This window comes from Bombina bombina, chromosome 5, assembly GCF_027579735.1.
Source record: "Bombina bombina isolate aBomBom1 chromosome 5, aBomBom1.pri, whole genome shotgun sequence".
In the NCBI taxonomy this organism is placed as follows: domain Eukaryota; kingdom Metazoa; phylum Chordata; class Amphibia; order Anura; family Bombinatoridae; genus Bombina; species Bombina bombina.
The window spans coordinates 158,393,739-158,420,232 of record NC_069503.1 but is presented as its reverse complement, the minus strand read 5'-3'; the positions used below and the strand labels follow the sequence as shown (position 1 = coordinate 158,420,232).

The 26,494-nt window shown below is 39.2% G+C and overlaps 1 protein-coding gene across 2 annotated transcripts in view; it reads left to right on the top strand.

Annotated features, from left to right (window-relative positions):
• The first annotated feature begins 2,270 nt into the window (after positions 1–2,270).
• Positions 2,271–26,494, top strand: part of SEC22C (SEC22 homolog C, vesicle trafficking protein) — a 74,960-nt gene continuing 50,736 nt past the window's right edge. The window contains exons 1-4 of one of the 2 annotated variants that reach the window (XM_053713747.1): positions 2,271–2,359; positions 14,458–14,583; positions 19,055–19,266; positions 25,952–26,115. In XM_053713747.1, coding sequence (XP_053569722.1) covers positions 19,085–19,266; positions 25,952–26,115 — 346 coding nt within the window. In that variant the 5' untranslated portion in view covers positions 2,271–2,359; positions 14,458–14,583; positions 19,055–19,084. Of the gene's footprint in view, positions 2,360–4,706; positions 4,755–14,457; positions 14,584–19,054; positions 19,267–25,951; positions 26,116–26,494 lie in introns of those variants that run through there. The other variant, XM_053713748.1, reaches the window with a different exon arrangement.

The following is a 26,494-nucleotide window of genomic DNA, read 5'->3' as shown; positions in this document are numbered from 1 at the left end:
TGCGAGAGCTCTCTTTACGTCACGCTGGGACCGTCAAGCAACCTTATCTGTGTACGGCGCCTGCGTATGAATAAGTAGTTTCACAATCAAGACGCTCAAGTCTAGGGCTAGCAGAGTAGTCAAGCCTGGAACACATGGTAAACCCACAGCCCAGGTACAAAGATGTCAATGAACTATTCTCAACCAATCATAGACAGACTCATTCTACAAAGTAATTTTATTGGCTGGACGCCATGTCAGGTTGATTAGGGGGCAGGTCCTGTTGGCTGCTCTCCATCCGTCCGCTACTATCTGAAGACTACTGTAAATAGTTGGGACAGTGACAGCGGCAGGACCCGCAGGCTCGGTACCGCCTTACACAGCCACCAGAGACTGGTATAGCAGCAACAGCACTGACCTGCACAATTTGGTGACAACAAATTCTGGGGACAGAAAACTGCAGAAACTAGCACAAAGTATAGCTAATAGTGTGTCAGAGAAAGTATTAGAGAGCAGCATCAAAGCCTGGTACAGAGTAAGTAAAATAACCTGAAGGCAGGGCTGGATTGGCCTACCAGTATACCAGGAGATTTCCCGGTGGGCTGCAGCAGATGGGGCTGGAAAGCTACAATTTAAAGGGGTGATTAATGGATGCAGTTGGGTTGTAAGGTGCCTATATAACATCAATCTGGCTTTTTTTATTTAAAACAAAGTAATATAATTTAATTCTGAAGAAAATATTGGGGAAGGAGTGTCCCAGTAATCCACTTTGAGAAAAATGGGGCCTGTGCATTCTATCAACTCAACAAAAAATAGGGCTGGTCTTCATATTTTTCCAGGGCTGCTTTTTATTCCCAGTCTGGCCCTGCCTGAAGGGGAGTAACAGACCCTGGGAAAAAAACAACACCACTAGACTATTCACCCAGCAGAGCCTGTGGCAAGTAACAGAGGACAGAACTAGAAAGTAGCAGCAGAATATCAGACAGAGCAGAACCTGGAACTGCCAAACCCAGGGAAACCGAGCAGCATCTCAGCCTGGCGCATGAAGAGTCTGTAATATGGACTGACCGCTCTTGAGACAAAAAGTAGGAGAGTTTGAGACAGGCAGTAACCAAAGCTGGGGCAGTGAGTTCAGCTACAGTAGCGTCGCGCATGCTGAAGTACACACACCGCCGTCATAGACTCATAACCGATCTCAAAAGTCTGCATAAGAGAAACATTTCTCATACAGATACGGTGGCGAGGCTCTTCACTCAGAATCTAGATGTGTGAGAAATGTTTCTCTTATTATGCAGACTTTTAAAATCTTCCAGGCGGTCACCTCAAAATTCACTCGCTGTCCACTGGTAGACCGCGATATACTTATTGCTCACCCCTGATTTAGAGTATGTCATGTTTACATTATTAAACACTATATAAATCATTGACAGGATGATGTATTTAGAGCAAAGATTAGCCTGAGAATAATATAGACATGTATTTTTAAAAATGATATTAGTTTAAATATTGAAACAATAAGGGAAACATTTTAGTGTACATATAGTAGTGGGCTCCGCCATATTGTAACTTAGTTTTCTTTTTCTGCTATGGCCAATTAGGAACAGTTATAAATGGCTTACTAGAGTGTGCAACCAATGACTGTGTAGAATACAGCTGTGTCTGCATGTCCACTTTTAACAGGAATTTAGGAAGCCCACAATATTCAGAATTAAATTACAGGAAAAGGGAACAAAATAAATAATGAAAGTACATTGCAAAGTTGTTTAAAGGGACATTAAACTCAAAATGTTTCTTTAATGATTCAGATAGATAATACAATTTTAAACAACATTACAATTTACTACTATTATCTTATTTGCTTTATTCTTTAGATATACTTTGTTGAAGAAATAGCAATACACATGGGTGAGCCAATCACACAAGGCTTCTATGTGCAGCCACCAATCAGCAGCTACTAAGCCTATCTAGATATGCTTTCCAAGAAAGGATATCAAGAGAATGAGGCAAATTGGATAATAGAAGTAAATTAGAAAGTTGTTTAAAATTGCATGCTCTTTCCAAATCATGAAAGAAAAAAAATGAAGATTTCATGTCCCTTTAACTACATATAATTATACATTTATATTAATATCTCAAAGTGCTTAATGTCCCTTTAATCATTTAAATGGTGAACTTTAGACTTTGTACAAACGCTAGACTGCTGTGATAAGAGCATAAGCAAATGTCTGTAATGTGCTGTTAAATTTGCATATATTGATTCTGAAGCCATGAAGAACCTTGTGCAGTGAGATCTTTGTTCGTTTTGTGCTAATAGTCTGCATTTTGGGAAACAGCCCAGGAACTGCTTTGTGGTGGGGATAACTGTCTGCAGTGATGAGCAGTAAGTCGCTTTCTAAAGTCATCTTCAATAAGTCACACGTCTGGTGCCATTAACCTTGGATATTGTATTGTGTTCTGTCTACTAAGCTATTTAGTGACATAGATTCATTTCAGTAGTGAACTCATAAAAAAATACAACTACAATTTGTACAGAAATTAGAGAACAAGCTTGCATTTTACATTACAAATGTATTCTGTAATTAGTCATCAGCTGTTACCTAAAATATTGTTTAATATTAAACACCTTAGTTAATTACATTTGGAAAAGTAATTAAAATGCAAGACGTAGATGGAAAATGAATTTACCATTTTATGACCATTATACTATAAAAATGCAGTAATGAATTACTTGCACAGCACAGCATCTGAAAATATTGTCTGTGAAGAAATTTTTTTTTAGTTTCACACTAGCAGTGTTTATGTGTTGTGTTATTTATATTGTTAGTAGAGAACAATTATATTTGTTTATTACATCCAATAAAGATATCCTTGGCTACACAGTAGGGCACTACTGTCCTCCACAGTAGGGCAAACCTGTCCTCCATCCTCCCCAACAGGCCAGATTTTCAGGATTACCTTGGGTGAGAGCAGGTAAAATAGCCATGTTTACTGTAATCGGCTGATTATTTCACAAGTGCTCTAGTTCAGATATCCTCAAACCCTGGATTTTAGAGAGGCCTGAGGTCAGGTTTGAAAACCAGTGCAGTAGGGTAACAGGAACTCAGTATAAGCCTTTTCTTCTTATCCGATTCAAAATCAATATAATTTGGACATTGCTCCTGTTTGTGAGTCATTGGTGTTAGTGTGCAAATCCAGAAGTGTTGTCCTTGCACAAGAATAAATCCGTCTCCGAAAAGAGCCAGAAGCCGCTACCATCGGCCATTTTCTGAATTCTTAGAGAATTGCCAAATGTGCATGCCTAGTGGGCACCGATAAAAGCTAAAGTAAACATCTGATTGGATTGTACACATCTCAATTGTACTATATTTGCCCCCCATATGGTGATTTACTTACAGACCAGGCACACACCATTGGCACACGTATGCAAACTGAAGGACACTGCATCTGCCCTGATTCCACTAATAAAAAAGCCAAAGGGGCAATTGCCACCCTGCCCCCCAGACCAGTCCACCCCTGGTGTAAATGATTGTACATTGTGATGTATTTCAAGTAAACCTCAAATCCATTTAAAACATAAGTCTTGAGCTGGGCATAAGAGCATGGCACCTAGACAGCCTGTCCATAGTTGGGGTAGGGTGGTACCAGGTTTCTGGGACATAAGATGAGGAAGCCAGAGCTCCTATCATTCATACATTTTTTTTTTTGGTATTTCATTCCTTCCAGATATCCTGGTTGGTCAATATCTGGCACTGGTATGCTAAACCAGGGAGACACATTAGCGTGCCAGGGCTGAGCTGGCAATGATGTGAACAATCATGCAGTGCAGGGAGTGGCAAGGTGGTTCTCAGTTTTATTTTGTGAGTCATTTACAGGGCTGTGGTGAGAGAGCGGAGTTTACAGCCCATGACTAGTCTATCTCTCAGTGGTACCTGTGCTGTACATTTGGGAACTGTGGGATTGTCACAGATTATAAACTCTGTTCTGCTTTTACTCCTGACTCATTTACACTTCTATTTATGTACAAGTATTTACTATACCAGGCACCACCTAAAAATGACCACACCTCTTCCCACTCAGCACACACAAGTCCTCCAATAGACCCGGACCGAATGCCTGGGGAAACCATTTTCTGTGGGGAAACCATTTTCGGTGGGGAAACCATTCACGACACAAAACCGGCATCCAGACTATGCCCTGAGCCTCTGAGTCACTCAAACAACCAGTGTCAGGAGATGGGACAGTAAATCTGAGCTTCCAGTCATGTGTTCAGCACTGCTCATAGGAAACAGTGAATTCAAAAGCATAAATATGCAATGCCAAAGATCACAGTCAGGGTCTGTTTGTAATATTCAATAAACATACAATTAAATAAGTCAATACAAAGGTAGACAACTCCTCTTTTGTGTCATGATTATTTGGATTATATAGTCAATATGTACACAACTAACAGTTAGAATTAAGGGAAAGCGCAAGTCACACGAGGGCATTAAAATCAGAGAAATATATGTTTAAATTGATATTTATGGGGAATATATGCAATATTGCCTCTAAGGATTCTGGTGCTTAGATCATTTTAGCATTATATAATAATACTCGTGGTTAGAAAATAGGACTGGAGTCTGACAAAGTAATTGAAACATGAGTGGCATTTCCACTTTAAGAAGCTGAGTGACATTTCCCCTTTAAGCCGCCCGTACCATCTGCGCATGCTCACAACAGCATACAATCAGTGGCCCGCATTGTGTGTGCCAGACCCTGGAGCTGTCATATTACAGGTATGGGGGGAGGCTGCTGTCAGTCTGTGCACTGCAACTCTTCTGCATGTTACAAAGGTTACAGCACTTGTGTGATCTGTGTACATCCGTGAGGCCCTGGGCTTCTTTACCACTGGGAAGATTTATTTATTTGTTGCACACTGTAAGAATCCTGCATTGCACAGAATATTCTTACTGGGGGTTGTGCTTTTGTTTAGTGCATAGAACCTAAAGCTTGAATATGGTATAGAAAGGTACTCACTGCAGTTATGTCATTCTGCATCTCTATATAAAAACCTCAGAATATTACAGCAGCTGGGATGCAGCTGCTTAGTATGTGGTAGTGTAATCCAGGGGTTAAACAGCCGTGCTTTATGCTGGGGCTGTATTAACAAAGCAGTACAGTCTGAAACTATCACACAACTACTCCAATCTTGTACTAAAATAGCATCAGGGGCGTGCACGTGTATTTAGTCCTGATCCCTGAGCAATATTAGTTTATAGTGCAGTTGTGATTACATAGCACTCAGTTTATCTATTGTTGCATCTATTGTTTACAAGCTGATCTTCCACTGTAAAAGATGGTTTATTCAGCACAGGGACATCCATAAGAAAACACTGTAATGCATTTAGAAATGGAATAAAGATGTTTTGAGTCTATGTCCCTAACTGATGTTTGCAGTAGATAGGTACATTGCCAGACCAGTATATTGTGATCCTGTATAATTATCTGCAAGACCTAAACCAAAAGGGGTGGTAACTTATATCTCTGAAGCAGTATAGGAACCTCTGACGTAAACCTTCATTCAGGAATAAATATATAACATTTTTATTTCCAGGGAAAGTATTTCCTCTATACCCACAAATCTCCTGCGCTCTATAACCTAACATTTCCTTTTCCTAACCATAACAAATTCTGAGGGCATTTCCATCAGGTGGAGTATTAGAAAATAAGGGGTAAACATTTTAAAATATGGAGGTCACCCAAGCAGCGTGCAGTATGCGCTAACCTTTGCAGACCGGTCTCATAGAAAAAGGTGGTGTGCCAGCGCTGAGGTCAGGTGATTGGGAGCTGGAAATGACTGTAAGTAATCATGGCTTCCATCTGCAGAGTATAGAGGGGTATGTTGTATTAGTTTTACTACTTTAAAAATAAAATGGTCTATTTCCTTAGATCACTGTTTTTTAAACCCATCCTCAAGCCACATTTTGAGAATATCTGAACTGGAACACAGGGGAAGTAATCAGCTGATTAGTAAACAGTTATTTTACCGGCTCTCATCCAAAGTAATCCTGAAAATCTGCCCTGTTGGGGAGGCCTGAGGACAGGTTTGAAAACCAGTGCCTTAGCCCATTTAATTCCCTTCTTTCACTGTGTGCTTAAAGGGATATGAAACTCAATTTTTTTTTCTTTCATGATTCAGGTACAGTATATTCAATTTTAAGCAACTCTCTTCATTCTCTAAGTATCTTTATTTGAAAAATGCAGGAATGTAAGCTTAGGAGCCAGTCCATTTTTGGTTCAGCACCCTGGTGAGTGCTTGCTGATTGGTGGCTAAATGTAGCCACCAATCAGCAAGTGCAACCCATGGAGAATGAAGAAAAATTGATAATAGGAGTAAATTAGAAAGTTGCTTAAAATTGCTGAGCTATCTGAATCACGAAATAATGGGTTTCATATCCCTTTAACAACTTCAAAAGTCAAATTTGCTCTTTTAGAACACCCCTCTTTTTGTCCAGATGAGGACACAGCCGATTAAGGTGACGTCTTGTAAGTAGGACTGCTAGCATTTTTACCCCCCAGCTGCCTTTCATTGCAAAGGCTGTTCCATATAGACTGTCCGGGGGATTTTCACCCTTTGCCCCCCTTTTGTTTTTTATTTGTATTTCGCTACGACCTGTGAAAGGCACATATGCTTGAATTTATTGTTTTTATGAACTGTTGTTATTTTAATTGTATTTAACTTTCTGTACAGACTCACCATCCGTGCACCACTTTTTTTTTATCGGTTAAATTTTGTGGTTGCAGATATAGGCCCTCTAGAGGTGGGTATTGCGCTGGACTTCTTTCTTTATATATATATATATATATATATATATATATATATATATATATATATAATCAGAAACAGACCTTGCACTCGCTGGATTTTTTAACAAACTTTTTTACTTGGCAAAAATAGTGACGTTTCGGGGACAGTGTATCCCCTTCCTCAGACAGTGAATGCTTCAAACTTAGGTGAATTTATACAAACAAATAAATAACCCCTCCCCCCAATTAGCAAAAAAAACGCCAAAAGTGTTGCTATGGTGACCATATGTCACAAAGTGAACATCGTATATACATTATAATATAAGCAATCAAAACTATGACAGTGAAGATGATCAAATTAAAAGACCTGTAGTAAAATGAACATGGTAAACAACTTAACATTTCAAGTACTGGTATTCTTAACAAATCCCTAATGTCCGTTATTGTCCGGGGAGCCAGCCAATATTGGAAGCCTTATATGTTGTAGCCTAGGTGGTCAGGCATAAAATACACACTCAAAACCTACCAAGATGGGAAAACAAAGTTCTAATGTAGATCGCCGTGTCCCACGCCATCGCAACACGCCCGCACTAGGTAGAACAGACAAACCCGGAAGTGCATCGGCCGATCACGTGTCTGGCCATGCACCAATCACTCGGGTTGCGGTTGGGGTTGTCATGGCAATGGGTCACAACGATCCAAATAGCAACAAAGAAGCATATCGGACAAATCAGCTACTAAGCATAACATTGTAATAGTACACATCAATAGATACTTGTAATAAGTGCTGCTACAAGTGCTATACCACTGCCGTAAATATAACCAGTAAATCATATATATAGAGCCATCTTGCCGTATTCTGATGGGGGTATAATAATATCATACATTCTCCCTAGAGCGCATCTATATCATAGTGGACGCTGCTACAGGGACTATATCACTAATGTGCATTCACTATCCAATATGCACAGTGTACCATGATGGAGAATATGTACAAATTTATACACAGTAATATCACCCATTAAAGAAGGTGAACTGGGATGGCATGACCAATGAGAGAGTACCAAACGCCCCAAAGAAAAGAACCAAAATAACCCCACCAATACTTAAATACAAGGAAACCGAATAAAAAATGGGAAAATGGGAAAAGAGTGTTAGTGAAAAAAAGAATGTTAGTGAAAAAAGGAAAGGGAGAAACAGACGAATAAAAATAAACTGTAAAGATAAATAAATATAAAAATAAAAATAAAATTAAAATAAAATAAAATTAAATTAAAATAGAAATAAATATAAAAAAATAAAAGTAAATATAAATATAAAAAATATTAATAATAATAAAAATAAAAATAAATATAAAAATAAAATAAAATAGAATAAAAAATAATAAATAATAAATAATAATTAATAAATAAATGAAAATAAAATGAGAATAGAGTGTGGACTCTCAAGTAGAAAAAATCTGGATAACATGGACTCCCATGGTAAATAGGCAGATCTCCCTAAGAGCTGGGTCTAATTTACAAGAAACAATGCCAGTCAAACATAGTATTAAGTCCATGTGGTTGCAGGGTATTCAAACGAAAAATCCATTTGGCCTCAACTTGCAGGAGAAGTGTATCCCTATCACCACCCCGCCTTAATGGGGGGACATGATCAATTAAGGTGAATCTCAGATCATGGAGTCCATGGCCTTTCTCCACAAAGTGCCGGGCCACAGGTTGGTCACTAGAGCCCTTCTTAAGGGCCGTTCTGATGGATGATCTGTGGTTAGCGAACCTGGTCCGGGCATCGTCAGTTGTTTTTCCCACATAGAACCGCCCACAGCTGCAGTTTAATAGATATACCACATGAGAGGTGGTGCACGTTAGCACATGCCTAATCTTGAACCTCTGATTGCGATGGTGATGTCCAAACGTTGGTCCTGGAATCATGGCATTACAGGTGGTACATCCCACACACCTATAGCATCCTGGTTTCTTTCTCTGTGTCAGCCATGTCTCAGGGTTATAGCAATGTGTGGGGTCCGTGAGCATCAACAGATCTTTTAAATTTTTGTCAGTGTTCTCTTAGTGTTATGCCTAAGGCTCTAGTCGAAGGACTGTATACCGGTATACAGTCCTTCGACTAGAGCCTTAGGCATAACACTAAGAGAACACTGGCACATCGTACAAGGTGACCCCTCTCTTCCATTTAACAAGTGGCAACCTCCGAGAGTGGGTTATAAACGTGACAAAAATTTAAAAGATCTGTTGATGCTCACGGACCCCACACATTGCTATAACCTTGAGACATGGCTGACACAGAGAAAGAAACCAGGATGCTATAGGTGTGTGGGATGTACCACCTGTAATGCCATGATTCCAGGACCAACGTTTGGACATCCCCATCGCAATCAGAGGTTCAAGATTAGGCATGTGCTAACGTGCACCACCTCTCATGTGGTATATCTATTAAACTGCAGCTGTGGGCGGTTCTATGTGGGAAAAACAACTGACGATGCCCGGACCAGGTTCGCTAACCACAGATCATCCATCAGAACGGCCCTTAAGAAGGGCTCTAGTGACCAACCTGTGGCCCGGCACTTTGTGGAGAAAGGCCATGGACTCCATGATCTGAGATTCACCTTAATTGATCATGTCCCCCCATTAAGGCGGGGTGGTGATAGGGATACACTTCTCCTGCAAGTTGAGGCCAAATGGATTTTTCGTTTGAATACCCTGCAACCACATGGACTTAATACTATGTTTGACTGGCATTGTTTCTTTTAAATTAGACCCAGCTCTTAGGGAGATCTGCCTATTTACCATGGGAGTCCATGTTATCCAGATTTTTTCTACTTGAGAGTCCACACTCTATTCTCATTTTATTTTCATTTATTTATTAATTATTATTTATTATTTTTTATTCTATTTTATTTTATTTTTATATTTATTTTTATTTTTATTATTATTAATATTTTTTATATTTATATTTACTTTTATTTTTTTATATTTATTTCTATTTTTATTTTATTTTATTTTATTTTAATTTTATTTTTATTTTTATATTTATTTATCTTTACAGTTTATTTTTATTCGTCTGTTTCTCCCTTTCCTTTTTTTCACTAACATTCTTTTTTTCACTAACACTATTTTCCCATTTTTTATTCGGTTTCCTTGTATTTAAGTATTGGTGGGGTTATTTTGGTTCTTTTCTTTGGGGCGTTTGGTACTCTCTCATTGGTCATGCCATCCCAGTTCACCTTCTTTAATGGGTGATATTACCGTGTATAAATTTGTACATATTCTCCATCATGGTACACTGTGCATATTGGATAGTGAATGCACATTAGTGATATAGTCCCTGTAGCAGCGTCCACTATGATATAGATGCGCTCTAGGGAGAATGTATGATATTATTATACCCCCATCAGAATACGGCAAGATGGCTCTATATATATGATTTACTGGTTATATTTACGGCAGTGGTATAGCACTTGTAGCAGCACTTATTACAAGTATCTATTGATGTGTACTATTACAATGTTATGCTTAGTAGCTGATTTGTCCGATATGCTTCTTTGTTGCTATTTGGATCGTTGTGACCCATTGCCATGACAACCCCAACCGCAACCCGAGTGATTGGTGCATGGCCAGACACGTGATCGGCCGATGCACTTCCGGGTTTGTCTGTTCTACCTAGTGCGGGCGTGTTGCGATGGCGTGGGACACGGCGATCTACATTAGAACTTTGTTTTCCCATCTTGGTAGGTTTTGAGTGTGTATTTTATGCCTGACCACCTAGGCTACAACATATAAGGCTTCCAATATTGGCTGGCTCCCCGGACAATAACGGACATTAGGGATTTGTTAAGAATACCAGTACTTGAAATGTTAAGTTGTTTACCATGTTCATTTTACTACAGGTCTTTTAATTTGATCATCTTCACTGTCATAGTTTTGATTGCTTATATTATAATGTATATACGATGTTCACTTTGTGTGACATATGGTCACCATAGCAACACTTTTGGCGGTTTTTTTGCTAATTGGGGGGAGGGGTTATTTATTTGTTTGTATAAATTCACCTAAGTTTGAAGCATTCACTGTCTGAGGAAGGGGATACACTGTCCCCGAAACGTCACTATTTTTGCCAAGTAAAAAAGTTTGTTAAAAAATCCAGCGAGTGCAAGGTCTGTTTCTGATTTTATATCTAATTTCACTAGCACCCTGGTTGTTGCATATAAGTGAGAGTGCACATCTTTGCTAAACGTATATATATATCTACCTATCTGATATGTGACAGTTTTATAAAGAAGTTCCTTATATTCACATTCCTCCTAATGATCATTTGCTTGCTCTGATGTTAATTCTTCTTTGTTGGAAACGGCTCACGTCACAGAGTAAAGCAGCTTATGCGCTTGTGTTGTGTCTCCCTGGAGAAAGAGATCCTGAACTCTGGATTTGCAGTTTTGATATTAAGTGCAAGAGCAAAAGTACAGAATCATTTCTTTATTAGATCATTAAAGAGACGGAAAACTAACCATTTCTATCATGCACATAAAATTACTTTATTTAAAAATGCTAAGATATTTTTTCATGAAAAAGTTTTAATGATATAAAAATGCAATAAGAAATGGATATAATGTGTTAGAGCATTTTATTATTGCACTATTGCTTGTATGTAATTGTGTTTAACTCCTGCAAATGGATTAAACACATAATTAAAGCCAGCCTCCGAGCAGAAATGTGCTACTGGGAGTTAGCTAAACACATCTGATAAGATGCATATATGTGCCGTCACCAATCACCAGCTAGCTCCTAGTAGTGCATTGCTGCTACTGAGCCTACGTAGGTATGCTTTTCAACAAAGGATACCACAGGATCAAAGTAAATTTGATTATTGAACTAAATTGCAAAGTCACAATACATGTTCCTCCCTGCACACCCTGCAGCATGTGTAACATAACTGTTCAGGATTAAATGGATGAGGTGTGCCCTTTTATGGACAGTAAGTAGATCTGAATGATTGAATCTGGCTCTTCAATTCACCTAAACATTTGTTCAATCAAAAATAATCCGGAGATGAATTTCCCAGTTGATCACATAATCTGCTGTACATTATTTGCAGAAACCAGTAACAAATTGCATTTAGATTAAAGTCCAGAACAATCATGAAAGGGACATTAACACTTTGAAATGTATTTATTATTCGTAAACGAGGGTTACTTAATGGGATATGAAACCCAAATTTTAACCAACGTTCTAATTTACTCCTGTTATCAATTTTTCTTTGTTCTCTTGGCATCTTTATTTGAAAAGAAGCTTAGGCTAAATGTAGCCACCAATCAGTAACCGCTACCCAGGTGCTGAACCAAAAATGGGCCAGCTCCTGAGCTTACATTCTTGCATTTTCAAATAAAGATAGCAAGAGAACAAAGGAAAATTGATAATAGGGGTAAATTAGAAAGTTGCTTAAAATTGCATGCTCCCTTTAAATATAAATTGATTTTTTTTTTAAACAGATGTAACTGCATCTACTTTTTAATTACATGCAGGTAATGGCAGGTTCCTAGCCACCACTGGGGGCTAATTATCTGCATTTTTTTCATCTTACTTTAATTAGCAAATTAGTTTAATTCTGTTGGTATCCTTTGTTGAAGGAGCAGCAGTGCATTACTGGGAGCTAGCTGAACACATCGGGTGAGCCAGTGAGAAAAGGCATATATGTGCAGCCAGCCCCCAGTAGTGCGTTGCTGCTCCTGAGCCTACCCAGGACAAAAGAGAACAATGCAAATGTTATAACAGATGTAAAGTTGTTTAAAATTGCATACATTTGAACCATGAAAGCGTGCACGTGTCTATAGCAGTGGTTTTGCAAGAATGTTTTGAACAATGGAATACACACTGCTGCTGTCTAGTACTCCAGACACTTACATGCACCTACCTAAGTATCCTGATCAGCAAAGAATGCCATAGGGGAATTTGACATTAGAAGTTCTTTTGGAAATTCCTAAAAATCTTGTGCTCTCTCTCCTATCGCACTGTGGTACGTGCACCTCTGGGGGGCAAGGGGTACCCCAACAGTTTCATTATTTTTTACAAGATGCTGCTAAGGGAAAATATGCCATGGTTAAAAGTGCCATGTTAGGTGTTCTATATGTCCCTCATCATATTAAAGGGACATTAAACGGCAAAAGAATAGTAACTACTCGCTATGTGACAATCTTTTTAAATTATTTCTCCTGTTGTAATATCTCTAGAAGTTGCTTTTTTATTATTTGTTCTAACATTTCCAAAGATTTGATGTATTTGCATTCAGCAAAACTGGATTTAAAAATAAATTCCTGAAAAATATATTTCTTACCAATTAGTCAAATTCTGAGAAATCCACAATTGGCTCTTTTATTAAAGGGACATGAAACGCACATATTTTTTTTACTGTTATAAAAAAACTTTTAAATTTACTTCTATTATTAAATTTGCCTCATTCTCTTGGTATCCCTTATTGAAGGAGGAGTAATGTACTACTGAGAGCTAGCTCAGCACATTATGTGAACCAATAGCGAGGTATATATGTGCTACCACTAAACAGCAATTAGTTCCCAGCAGTGCATTGCTGCACCTGAGCCATCCTAGGTATGTTTTTCAACAAGGAATACAATGAGAACAAAATCAAATTTGATAATATAAAAGATAAAAAGATAAAGTAAATTGGAAAGTTGTTTAAAACTGTATGCTCTGGCTGAATCATAAAAGAAAAAAGGGTTACTTGTCCCTTTAAAATAATAATAATTACATGTTGCTTTTGGGGGTACAAATGTAAACTTTTAAGGGATACTTGCTAAACAAAGGTTGAGAAACACTGATCTGTTTGGATGATGAAATCATTTTTTTTTTATGTTTCATGTCCTATTTAAATACATTGTGCAGTGGATGTTAAATATTCTGCACTCCTGAGACCCCCATATTCTACTCCTCATCTGGTGTGGCACGGGGAGCGCCGATTTTAACTATTTATTTAACCATTTTGCCAGGGTTAAACACACAGTAAAACATTTGCAGAAATATCTAGAGTGTGCCTTTACAGCAGTGGTTGTGTTAACTTCTTTTCACTTAGCCAATCATCAAAATATGTTGTTATGGTAAGGGGTGCCTAAACTTTTGCACTAACTGTGTATTTAAGTGAACATTAATTTACTATGTATTTATCCCCTGCAAAGATTTAAAGAGTTAAAATTGTGCATCCCTCTCACTCTGGTATTTGTCGTAAGCAAGGCACATCCAGTGATTGGCAGATTGTTACATGTGCTGCACCAAATGTGTTCACTAGTGGAACTTCTGTTTAATAAGAAAATGATATAAAGAATTAGATAGTTTTATTATTTTCCTTTAATGTAATCTGTGCTCTAATGAAAGAGCTATGACTTGTTTCCTCAAAAACCAGTGGCTTTTTACAGGGCTCGACAAACACAGGAGTCTAGGAGCCACTGCCTCCTAGAATTTTATCCCTGGCTCCTAACAGTTTTGGTTATTCTCCATGATCTATACACAAATACCACTGTCTGGCTCCTAAAAGTGTGCCTGGCTCCTAAATATTCTTACCGGCTCCTAAATTTTAAACAGATTTGTCAACCCCTGGCTTAATAATTAAAGCAGTTTATTTTTTACTACAGTTTCCAGTATTGACTCTCCTGTATTTTCTTTTATACAGACACCAGTGCATAGAGAAGAGGCAATTTTCCAAGTCAAGGTACATCTGTGTGACACGTTGCGTGTGTGAAAACTGTGTTTCTCAACGTCAGGGATCGGAAGTAACCAGTAGACTTCTGTGCAACATGTGAGTATATGGGCTTAAAAGGTCATGAAACCCAATAATAAAAAGTAAATAGGATTTTTTTTTTTTATCAAATTTGCTTTGTTCTCTTGGCATCCTTTGTTCAAGAGAATACCTAGGTAGGTACCATGAACATGTGAAGAGTACTGCTGCCATCTAGTAATCTTCTAAATGTATAATTTTTAAAAGCTTTGCAAAAATATAGTGATCCTGACACATGCACGCTCCTAAACTTACCTGACTGCTTTTCAACAAAGGATACCAGACAACAAAGTAAATTTGATAATAGAAAAAAAAAATATATATATATATATATATATATTAATATATATATATATATATATATATATATATATATTAATATATATATATATATATATATATATATATATATATATATATATATATATATATATTTATATTAATATATTATTTTAAGATTAGATCATGAAATACATCTAAATAATGAGAAAAAAATGTTGGGTTTCATGAAGATATTCAATAATAAGTAAATCTGTTCACTATTTTCTCAGACCACTGAGGATTAAAGGGACAGGTTACTCACCATATTTCAGTCATGTATATGAAAGAGAAGCAGCTGCACATTAAAGTGAAGGTCAATTTTCAGCAATGAGTGCCCAGTGTTTAAAAATACTTTTAAAAACAGGGGCACTTTCATTGATGAAAATTTACATTGCACCGGATTTGTAGAAATACTTACCTTTTACTTCTGCAAAGCCGGATCGCCGATCCCAGCCTCAGTTCCTCTGTACTGACGTCAGAAATGACAAAACCGGCTTCCTCCAATCATGTCTTGCACCCCAGAGCGTACATCTCATGATGCCCGGCTGTGATTGGAGGAAGCCAGTTTCGTCATTGCTGTGGTTGTACAGCAGGAAGAAGAAGGCGGGGGATCATCGATCTGGCTTTGCAGAAGTAAAAGGTAAGTATTTCTACAAATCCGGTGAAAGTGCCCCTGTTTTTAAAAGTATTTTTAAAAACCGGGCACTCATTGCTGAAAATTGACATTCACTTTAAATACAAATTTTCTATGAAAAAATGGTTAAAAATGCATGATACTTCCACTGTTTTGTGATTAGGCTCTTTAGCATAATATTTAGTAGGGAAGTTTGGGTTTAATCCTCTATTCTGGGAGCTTATGATAGAGGAGCAGTATAGGTCAGTGTTCTCAGTTCCAGGCCTAAGGGCACACTAACAGGCAGATTTTGGAGAGTTAGAATGGTAAATTCTCTTGATGTTCTGGTTATCTTCCAGCCCAAGGATCTTCCATATCAAAATTGTACCATAGTTCTTTATGTATCCACAATCCTTGTTATCCTCTTTTTTTTTTTTTCAAACAGTGGTATTCTTCTAGCAAGAGATAGTGATTTACTTATGTTACCCACGTTTCTGTGGTTGCTATCAGCCTTCTACAGTTTTGGGATTAATAGCAGGGGAAATTGTGGATTTAAACATTGATTTTGGGAGCTTTTGTTAGAGGGATATGATAGGTTCACTGGGTCAGTGTTTCACATTTCTAGTCCTCGGGCACACTAACAGGACATATTTTTAAGATTACCTTGGGTGAGAGCAGGCTAATAACCATGATTACTGATTACAATATATGATCATTTTACATGTGCTGTAGTTCAGATATCCTGAAAATCTGGCCAGTTAGTGTGCCCTTAGGACTAGAATTTGGTGGAATTTAGAAACTATTACTCAAATTTACAATACTTTTATATAGTTTTGCCCCTCTTGATTACAGGCCAGTCTTTCAGTAGGCTGTATCCTATAATATAAAAGGCCATGTGTGTTTGTCCGAAGCTGTTATGTGCAGTAGAGACTGCGCGAGGACAAACACACCTGGCCTTCAGCAGACTAACCTCCTGGCATCTGGGACCGACCGGGCGTGGCAGGGGGCGGGGCCGGGGCGTGACATGGGCGGGGCCGTATGTGACACGGGCGGAGTTGGTTGTGACGTGGGCGGGGCCGTGCGGCCGTGAAAGAAAAAGCTCAAAAGAGGGGGGATAGAGAGAGAGCAAAAGAGGGGGGATAGAGAGATCAAAAGAGGGGGAATAGAGAGATCAAAAGAGAGGGAGAGAGACAGCAAAAGAGAGGGGGGAGGGAGAGCAAAAGAAAGGGGGGAGAGAGAGCAAAAGAGGGGAGATATAGAGAGCAAAAGAGAGGGAGAGAGACAGCAAAAGAGAGGGGGAGAAAGGGGGGAGAGTGCAAAAGAGAGGGGGGAAGATAGGGGGGAGAGAGAGCGAGTAAAAGAGAGGGGGGAGAGAGAGCGCAAAAGAGAGAGGGAAAGAGAGAGAGCAAAAGAGAGGGGGGAGAGAGAGCAAAAGAGAGGAGGAGAGAGCAAAAGAGAGGGGGGAGAGAGACAGTAAAAGAGAGGGAGAGAAACAGCAAAAGAGAGGGGGGAAAGAGAGCAAAAGAAAGGGGAGAGAGAGAAAAAGAGGGGAAGAGAGAGAGCAAAAGATTGGGGGGAAAGAGCAAAAGAAAGGGGGGGATAGAGAGAAAAAGAGGGGGGAGATAGAGAGCAAAAGAGAGGGGGGAGAGAGAGAGCAAAAGGGGGGGGATAGAGAGAACAAACGATAGGGGGGAGAGAGAGAGCAAAAGAGGGGGGATAGAGAGAATAAAAGAGAGGGGGGAGAGAGAGAGAGAGCAAAAGAGAGGGGGGGAGAGAGAGCAAAAGAGGGGGATAGAGAGAGCAAAAGAGAGGGAGAGAGACAGCAAAAGAGAGAGGGGAGAGAGCAAAAAAAAGGAGAGAGAGAGAGCAAAAGAGGGAGGGGAGAGAGACATCAAAAGAGAGGGGGAGAGAGCAAAAGAAAGTTGGGAGAGAGAGCAAAAGATGGGGGGATAGAGAGAGCAAAAGATGGGGGAGAGAGAGAACAAAAGAGAGGGGGGAGAGAGAGAACAAAAGAGAGGGGGGAGAGAGGGAGCAAAAGAGAGGGGAGAGAGAGAGAGCAAAAGAGAGGGGGGAGAGAGAGAGCAAAAGAGAGGGGAGAGAGAGAGAGCAATAGAGGGGATAGAGAGAGCAAAATTGGGGGATAGAGAGAACAAAAGAGAGGGAGAGAGACGGCAAAAGAGAGGGGAAGAGATCAAAAAAAGGGGAGGAGAGAGAGTGAAAGAGGGGGGTTAGAGAGAGCAAAAGAGAGGGGGAGAGATACAGCAAAAGAGTGGGAGAGAAACAGCAAAAGAGAGGGGAGAGAGAGCAAAAGAGAGGGGGAGAGAGACAGCAAAACAGAGGGGGGAGAGAGAAAAAGAAAGGGAGGAGAGAGAGAGCAAAAGAGAGGGGGGAGAGCGCAAAAGAGAGGGGGAGAGAGAGAGTGCAAAAGAGAGGGGGATAGAGAGAGAGGGGAGAGAGAGATCAAAAGACAGAGGAGAGAGAGCAAAATAGAGAGAGGGGGAGAGAGAGAGCAGAATAGAGGGGGCAGAGAGAGCAAACTAGAGGGGGGATAGAGAGAGCAAGGGGTGGAACCGCTGTACTGCAAAAAATGGCCCGTGTACACGGGCTTTAGGACAAGTAGTTTCATAAATAAATAATGTTTGCAAAATATTTTAAGGACTTTTTCACCCCTTTTTATTCTTCTTTTCTTTTGTTCTCTGATTTTTCTTTCCATTCCTTTTATCTCTCATGATCCTTTATTTTCATCACACTTCAGATATCAGAAATATTTTTTACTCAAACCAATTACATCCCGTTTGAGACACAATGATGTGTTTAACTGGGTAACAGCAAGAGCACATTAAAAGGGACACTCTAGTCAGAATTATACTTTCATGATTCAGATAGGGCATGCCATTTTAAACAACTTTCCAATTTATTTTTATCATGAAATTTGCTTTGTTCTCTTGGTATTCTTAGTTTGAAAGCTAAATCTAGATTAGCTCATATGCTAATTTCTTAGCCCTTAAAGGCCGCCTCTTTTCTGAATGCATTTGACAGTTTTTCACAACTAGAGGGCTAGTTCATGTGTGCCCTATAGATAACATTGTGCTCACGCACGTTGAGGAACTTATGAGAGGGCACTGATTGGCTAAAATGCAATTCTGTCAAAAGAACTGAGATCGGGGGCTGTCAGACGATGCTTAGGCACAAGGTAATCACAGAGGTAAAAAGTGTAGTAATATAACCGTGCTGGGGAATGGGTAATAAAGGGATCATCTATCTTTTTAAGGCTGTGACACACTGCAAGCAGAGCGACGCGCAGCGTGTAGATGCAGCTGTGCGCGCTCAGTGTGTGTTGCCTTTTCATCTCTGAGCACTCTGCTGCGTCAGGTCGCGTAGCTAAGCTCTCAGAGATGAAATATTTGAACTTCAGAAGCGATGCGACGCGGAGCAAAGCAGCTGCTTTGCCTCGCGCCGCATCGCTTGCAATGTGTCACAGCCTTTAAACAGTAATAATTCTGGAGTAGACTGTACCTTGAAGTGTATTCATGTGCATGTATGTGTATTTGTGTGCAGATGCTGACTTCATGAGTGCTGCGGGAGAAAATGTCCATGATCCTCTATGCCTGTGTGGTGCGGCTGTGCGATGGCCTTCCTCTGTCTGCATCTACAGACTTCCACGTGAGCAAGCAGGTCTTGCAATGCAAAAAAAGACTCAAAGCCTTGTGTCCAACCCTTTCCAAATATCCTCCCAGAGGCACGGCAAATGTGTGTGGCCTCATCATACAGTAAGTACTGCCAGAGATCCAATTTCTAGAACCTTCATTTTTTTTTTTGTATGAAACAGAAGTGTTTACCTAATTTTCCTGTACTTAACCTCTACTGGTTGTAGTTTTTCTATTTCCCCCTTTCAACGAGTCTGGGGTGTATCCTGTATAGGCTCTAGTTTGCCTGACCTAGTATATTCTACAAAATGATTGGTTAGATAAGGACAGGCGCTCATTTACATCTGTCTTCTGATTGGCCCCAGCAAGATGCATATCTCTGGACTGCTCTGGTTTTCTAAGAATATTATTTTTAATCACATTTTGTAAATATTTATTTATTTTGTAAATAGTTGATGTGACATGAAGTGTGGCTTAGTTGTGTGTATGAACATAAAATATAGCCACTAATCCAGGGGAGGTTGTTTGTCAGGGACCAAACTGGTCACAGTAAAATATACTGTACTGAGAGTTGTATATATAAGAAAAAGGGAGTTTGCCTTAAAGGGACAGTCTAGTCAAAATTATACTTTCATGATTCACATAGGGCATGCAATTTTAAACAACTTTCCAATTTACTTTTATCATCAAAATTGCTTTGTTGTCTTAGTATTCTTTGTTGAAAGTTAAACTTAGGTAGGCTCATGTGCTAATTTCTAAGCCATTGAAAACTGCCCCTTATCTCAGTGCATTTTTACAGTTTTTCACAGCTAGACAGCACTAGTTCATGTGTGTCATATAGATAGCATTATGTTCACTCCTGTGGAGTTATTTATAAGTCAGCACTGATTGGCTGAAATGCTTGTTTGTCAAAAGAACTGTGGTAAGGGGGCGGTCTGTAGAGGCTTAGATACAAGGTAATCACAGAGGTAAAAAGTATATTAATATAACTGTGTTGGTTATGCAAAACTGGGGAATGGGTAATAAAAGGATTATCTATCTTTAAATAATAATTTTTTTTGAGTAGGCTGTCCCTTTAAGTAAAATAGGCACATGCAATATAATAATAAATACTAGATATCATACTGCAGGAGTATGAGAGGAAAGCACATTAAACAGTAGACGTGTGCATTTTTTTTCCTTACGACGGCCAATTTATTAATGAAACCTGAATATTGTTTTTGTTTTCATGAGACGAATATCTGAATGAATGCTCCACAAAATTGAAAGAAAACAGATTTGTCAGTATTCACCTATTTTCTTTAAATTACCTTAGGGGTTAAAAATACTTTGCGCGCTGGATAGCCGTGCTAATCCTGACCCTTCTTCACAGACCCCCGGCGTTCACTAATAGGAGGCTTAGTGCAGTAGATCCCAAGGCCTGCGCTAAAGGCGTAATTCCTTTAGTGCTTGAGCGCGCTATAGAGATAAGTATTTAATTCTACAGGTGAACATTTACACCTGTAGCAATGGAATATTTACATATGTTTAACGAAAACAAATGTAAATGTTCCTCAAATATTCAGTATTCCTTTTGTTTAAAATAAACGAATTCCAAATAGCACGGCAGCTGAATATTTAGAAAAACTAAATTTTCTGAATAGAATTTAAATTTTTGTTTCCAGTAAACGTGCATTAGTTTTCAGATGACTGTTTCTATATTAATTACATTTGTCTGAAAATGATAAACAAACAGCATTTTAAAGCAAAATGAACTAACCAAATGCATGCAACTAATTAGCTAATTTGTTTGTGTTGTTTAAATTGTTACTGGCATTTCTACAGGCGTGAAAGAATTTGAAAGTTTAAATTTACGGTAGGAAATAGCCAACAAATGGATTTCCACAATTCTGAACAGGCCCCTTAAAGGGATATGAAACTTTATCATTTTATTTTGTGATTCAGACAGAGCATACCATTTTATAAAAAGGTACACATATATACTTTTTTAATGGCAAAGATTACATTTATGGCTTTTTATTAGCTAAAGTTTACCATCACATTACATCAGATAGAATAGAGTAACATGACAACATCCTGTTTATAGTATGCGTTTCAAGTGAAGTTGCATATAAGCCTATTGATGAGAAAGCATTTCATTAGACCTTCCTACATTTTAAAGTTTTCTTTTGTCAAATACAAATGAGCAATTCCTAAAAATTTCTGAATTCGTGCAGGATAGCAAGAACTGCATATGTGTGGTCTCAGCTAAGTCGTGCTCTAATTGTAGCCATACTTTATTGGATGCTTTTTTCCTCCAATCTACGGTTATCAGCAGAAAGGTAGCCATTTTATAGGCCGTCAAATTCAGGACTCTCAATCCTCCTTGCTACTTTGACCTGTACATTGTGATTTTCGCCACTTTGGGTATATGATTTAGCCAGATATAATCATTAATAACTTTCTGTAATTTGTTGTTGGTAGTGAGATAGGTAATGTTATGAAGATATATAATATGCAAGGTATTATAGACATATAACTGGGTGTACCCTGAAAGTGTTTTTTCTTTTTTTTTCTGAGGAATGATTCATCCCAAAAAATAAATTCTCTCATGGCTCAGAGCATACAATTGTAAACAACTCAATTTACTCCTATTATTCAATTTACTCCTATTATTCAATTTACTTCTATTGATATTCTTTGTTAAAAAGCATAACTAGGTTGGCTCAGGGGCAGCAATGAACAATTGGTAGATATTTGCTGATTGATGACTGCACATGTATGCCTCTTGTCATTGGCACATCTAGCTCCCAGTAGTGCATTACTGCTCCTTCAACAAAGAAATTTGCAAAATTTGCAAATTTGATAACAGAAGCTTCATTAGGTTAAACAGCACTTTAAGTGTGCTGCAGTTTATTGCCACTTTAAAAGTGGTCACCAATGATTTACAGGGTTTGTGATCACTCATTTGAAAGAGGAGACTACCCTCTTTAAAAAGAGGGGTCACAACCTTGTCTAATTTTCAGGTGATCCACATAGTTATGGATGACTACCTAAATACATGTGCCGTGGTTTACAAAGAGGAGCTCTCCCGCTATGCTTTTGTGGCATCTCATATCCTTGTCATTAGTAAGTGATTGCTTTACAAATTGCAGTCAGCTAAGTAATGTATTTAGTACTGAATGGGGTGCAGTGGTTCCAAAGGAGCTTCTATTCCTCTAAAGACACCACACAACACACTTAAACATAATACCCCTTAGATGAAAGAGGTGGTTATCCAGTTTCAAATGAAATGTCTCATGCCCTTTTAGATTGCATAGAAATCACAATTACCTGGTACCATCTACAATGCTTTAGACATTTTCTAAAGTAAAGACCTTAGTTAAGGACACCAAGTTAAATTTGAAATTAAAAACATTATTTTATAGTGCTTGGTGTTATTATACTGATGCAGATACCAGTGATCTTATAACCAGCCCTCCTCTTGCTATACCCATGTGCCAGTGTCACTACTGTGTCATTATATAGTGCTGGGTATTATTATACTAATGCAGATACCACTGATCCTATAACCAGCCCTCCTCTGGCTATACCCATGTGCCAGTGTCACTACTGTGTCATTATATAGTGCTTGGTGTTATTATACTGATGCAGATACCACTGATCCTATAACCAGCCCTCCTCTGGCTATACCCATGTGCCAGTGTCACTACTGTGTCATTATATAGCGCTGGGTGTTATTATACTAATGCAAATACCACTGACTTTATAACCAGCCCTTGTCTGGCTAGACCCATGTGCCAGTGTCACTACTGTGTCATTATATAGCGCTGGGTGTTATTATACTAATGCAAATACCACTGACTTTATAACCAGCCCTCCTCTGGCTAGACCCATGTGCCAGTGTCACTACTGTGTCATTATATAGTGCTGGGTGTTATTATACTAATGCAGATACCACTGATCCTATAACCAGCCCTCCTCTGCCTATACCCATGTGCCAGTGTCATTACTGTGTCATTATATAGTGCTGGGTGTTATTATACTGATGCAGATACCACTGATCCTATAACCAGCCCTCCTCTGGCTATACCCATGTGCCAGTGTCACTACTGTGTCATTATATAGTGCTTGGTGTTATTATACTGCTGCAGATACCACTGATCCTATAACCAGCCCTCCTCTGGCTAGACCCATGTGCCAGTGTCATTACTGTGTCATTATATAGTGCTGGGTGTTATTATACTAATGCAGATACCACTGATCCTATAACCAGCCCTCCTCTGCCTATACCCATGTGCCAGTGTCATTACTGTGTCATTATATAGTGCTGGGTGTTATTATACTGATGCAGATACCACTGATCCTATAACCAGCCCTCCTCTGGCTATACCCATGTGCCAGTGTCACTACTGTGTCATTATATAGTGCTTGGTGTTATTATACTAATGCAGATACCACTGATCCTATAACCAGCCCTCCTCTGGCTAGACCCATGTGCCAGTGTCATTACTGTGTCATTATATAGTGCTGGGTGTTATTATACTAATGCAGATACCACTGATCCTATAACCAGCCCTCATCTGCCTATACCCATGTGCCAGTGTCATTACTGTGTCATTATATAGTGTTGGGTGTTATTATACTGATGCAGATACCACTGATCCTATAACCAGCCCTCCTCTGGCTATACCCATGTGCCAGTGTCACTACTGTGTCATTATATAGTGCTTGGTGTTATTATACTAATGCAGATACCACTGATCCTATAACCAGCCCTCCTCTGGCTAGACCCATGTGCCAGTGTCATTACTGTGTCATTATATAGTGCTGGGTGTTATTATACTGATGCAGATACCACTGATCCTATAACCAGCCCTCCTCTGGCTATACCCATGTGCCAGTGTCACTACTGTGTCATTATATAGTGCTTGGTGTTATTATACTAATGCAGATACCACTGATCCTATAACCAGCCCTCCTCTGGCTATACCCATGTGCCAGTGTCACTACTGTGTCATTATATAGTGCTGGGTGTTATTATACTAATGCAGATACCACTGATCCTATAACCAGCCCTCCTCTGGCTATACCCATGTGCCAGTGTCACTACTGTGTCATTATATAGTGCTGGGTGTTATTATACTGATGCAGATACCACTGATCCTATAACCAGCCCTCCTCTGGCTATACCCATGAGCCAGTGTCACTACTGTGTCATTATATAGTGCTTGGTGTTATTATACTGATGCAGATACCACTGACCCTATAATCAGCCCTCCTCTGGCTATACCCATGTGCCAGTGTCACTACTGTGTCATTATATAGCGCTGGGTGTTATTATACTGATGCAGATACCACTGATCCTATAACCAGCCCTCCTCTGGCTATACCCATGTGCTAGTGTCACTACTGTGTCATTATATAGTGCTTGGTGTTATTATACTGATGCAGATACCACTGATCCTATAACCAGCCCTTCTCTGTCTATACCCATGAGCCAGTGTCACTACTGTGTCATTATATAGTGCTTGGTGTTATTATAATGATGCAGATACCACTGACTTTATAACCAGCCCTCCTCTGGCTATACCCATGTGCCAGTGTCACTACTGTGTCATTATATAGTGCTGGGTGTTATTATACTGATGCAGATACCACTGACCCTATAACCAGCCCTCCTCTGGCTATACCCATGTGCCAGTGTCACTACTGTGTCATTATATAGTGCTTGGTGTTATTATAATGATGCAGATACCACTGACTTTATAACCAGCCCTCCTCTGGCTATACCCATGAGCCAGTGTCACTACTGTGTCATTATATAGTGCTGGGTGTTATACTGATGCAGATACTACTGATCCTATAACCAGCCCTCCTCTGGCTATACCCATGTGCCAGTGTCACTACTGTGTCATTATATAGTGCTGGGTGTTATTATACTGATGCAGATACCACTGACCCTGTAACCAGCCCTCCTCTGGCTATACCCATGTGCCAGTGTCACTACTGTGTCATTATATAGTCCTGGGTGTTATTATACTGATGCAGATACCACTGATCCTATAACCAGCCCTCCTCTAGCTATACCCATGTGTCAGTGTCACTACTGTGTCATTATATAGTGCTTGGTGTTATTATAATGATGCAGATACCACTGACTTTATAACCAGCCATTGTCTTGCTATACGCATGTGCCAGTGTCACTACTGTGTCTTTGTATAGAGATGCGTGTTATTATACAGGTGCAGATACACATCCAGTATTTCACTCAGGCTTTATTTATTCCATAACTTATCATCCAATATCGCTAGCAGTCTCTTGACAAGCCACTAACTCTATTCACACTACATATTTTTTTTTATGATATATATACTAAGGTTGTGGCGGACACTGCAAGGGCCAGTCACGGACACCTTGCCTATCCCTGTTCTGGCCTATAAAAGAGACCTAGCACCTTCATATTGGCACTAAAACAGGGCAAGTGAACCCTCTTTTGAAAAAGGAGAGGCTGCTGTTTCAAAGGAGGGTTCACACGCCAAGGTGGTTATCGGCTAATCACCGAAGCAACAATAATCATCTAACAGAACCATGGGAATATGGCACTTTTTAAAAAGCGTTTATTAAAGAAATATATCATAAGGGAATATGGCACTTTTTAAAAAGCGTTTATTAAAGAAATATATCATAAGACCCCACATTTGATAGGGGGAGGTCCCACAATTCATGTCCTTATTACTATCATTGTTTGTGTTGTTGTATTAAGGAATTAAATACTGCTGAATAGCAATGTAACCTATCATAGCTTGATCTGTTTGTTTTTCTTCAGTTTTTGTTCAGCAGGTGATATCTCCACCCTGGTTATCTGCTCTACTGTTTACCCCCCAGCTATGGCCTTCAGCTTCCTGGAGGAGCTGCACTGGGAATTTTCTGCATTTTATAACAGCACTACAATAGCCCTGGTCACCAGGCCGTACGTCTTCCTAGAGTTTGGTAAGCATGACCGGAGTTGTGAATTCTATTGCTAGAGATCGCATACAACTTCATTCTCATCATATCTGGAAACTGAGGTGTAAATTAAATAATTGAATCAGTTTAATAAATGCATTTCAATATAAATTCTACTTTTTTTTTACATGTCAAGTCCTTAGTATTTGAACACCTCCAATGACTGTTTATTTATATTTCAAGAAATCTGCTTCTGTGAGGTGGCTGGTATATAAATATAATTTTCATGGTTCAGAGAGCATCTGTCTGTCCATCTATAGTAGGCATGTGAATTTGTCCATTTGTTTGTGAGACAAATGCTGAATATGGCTGTGGGCAGCAGCATTAGGTAATTTTCGTCTCCTGATTTATTTATATGTAGGTG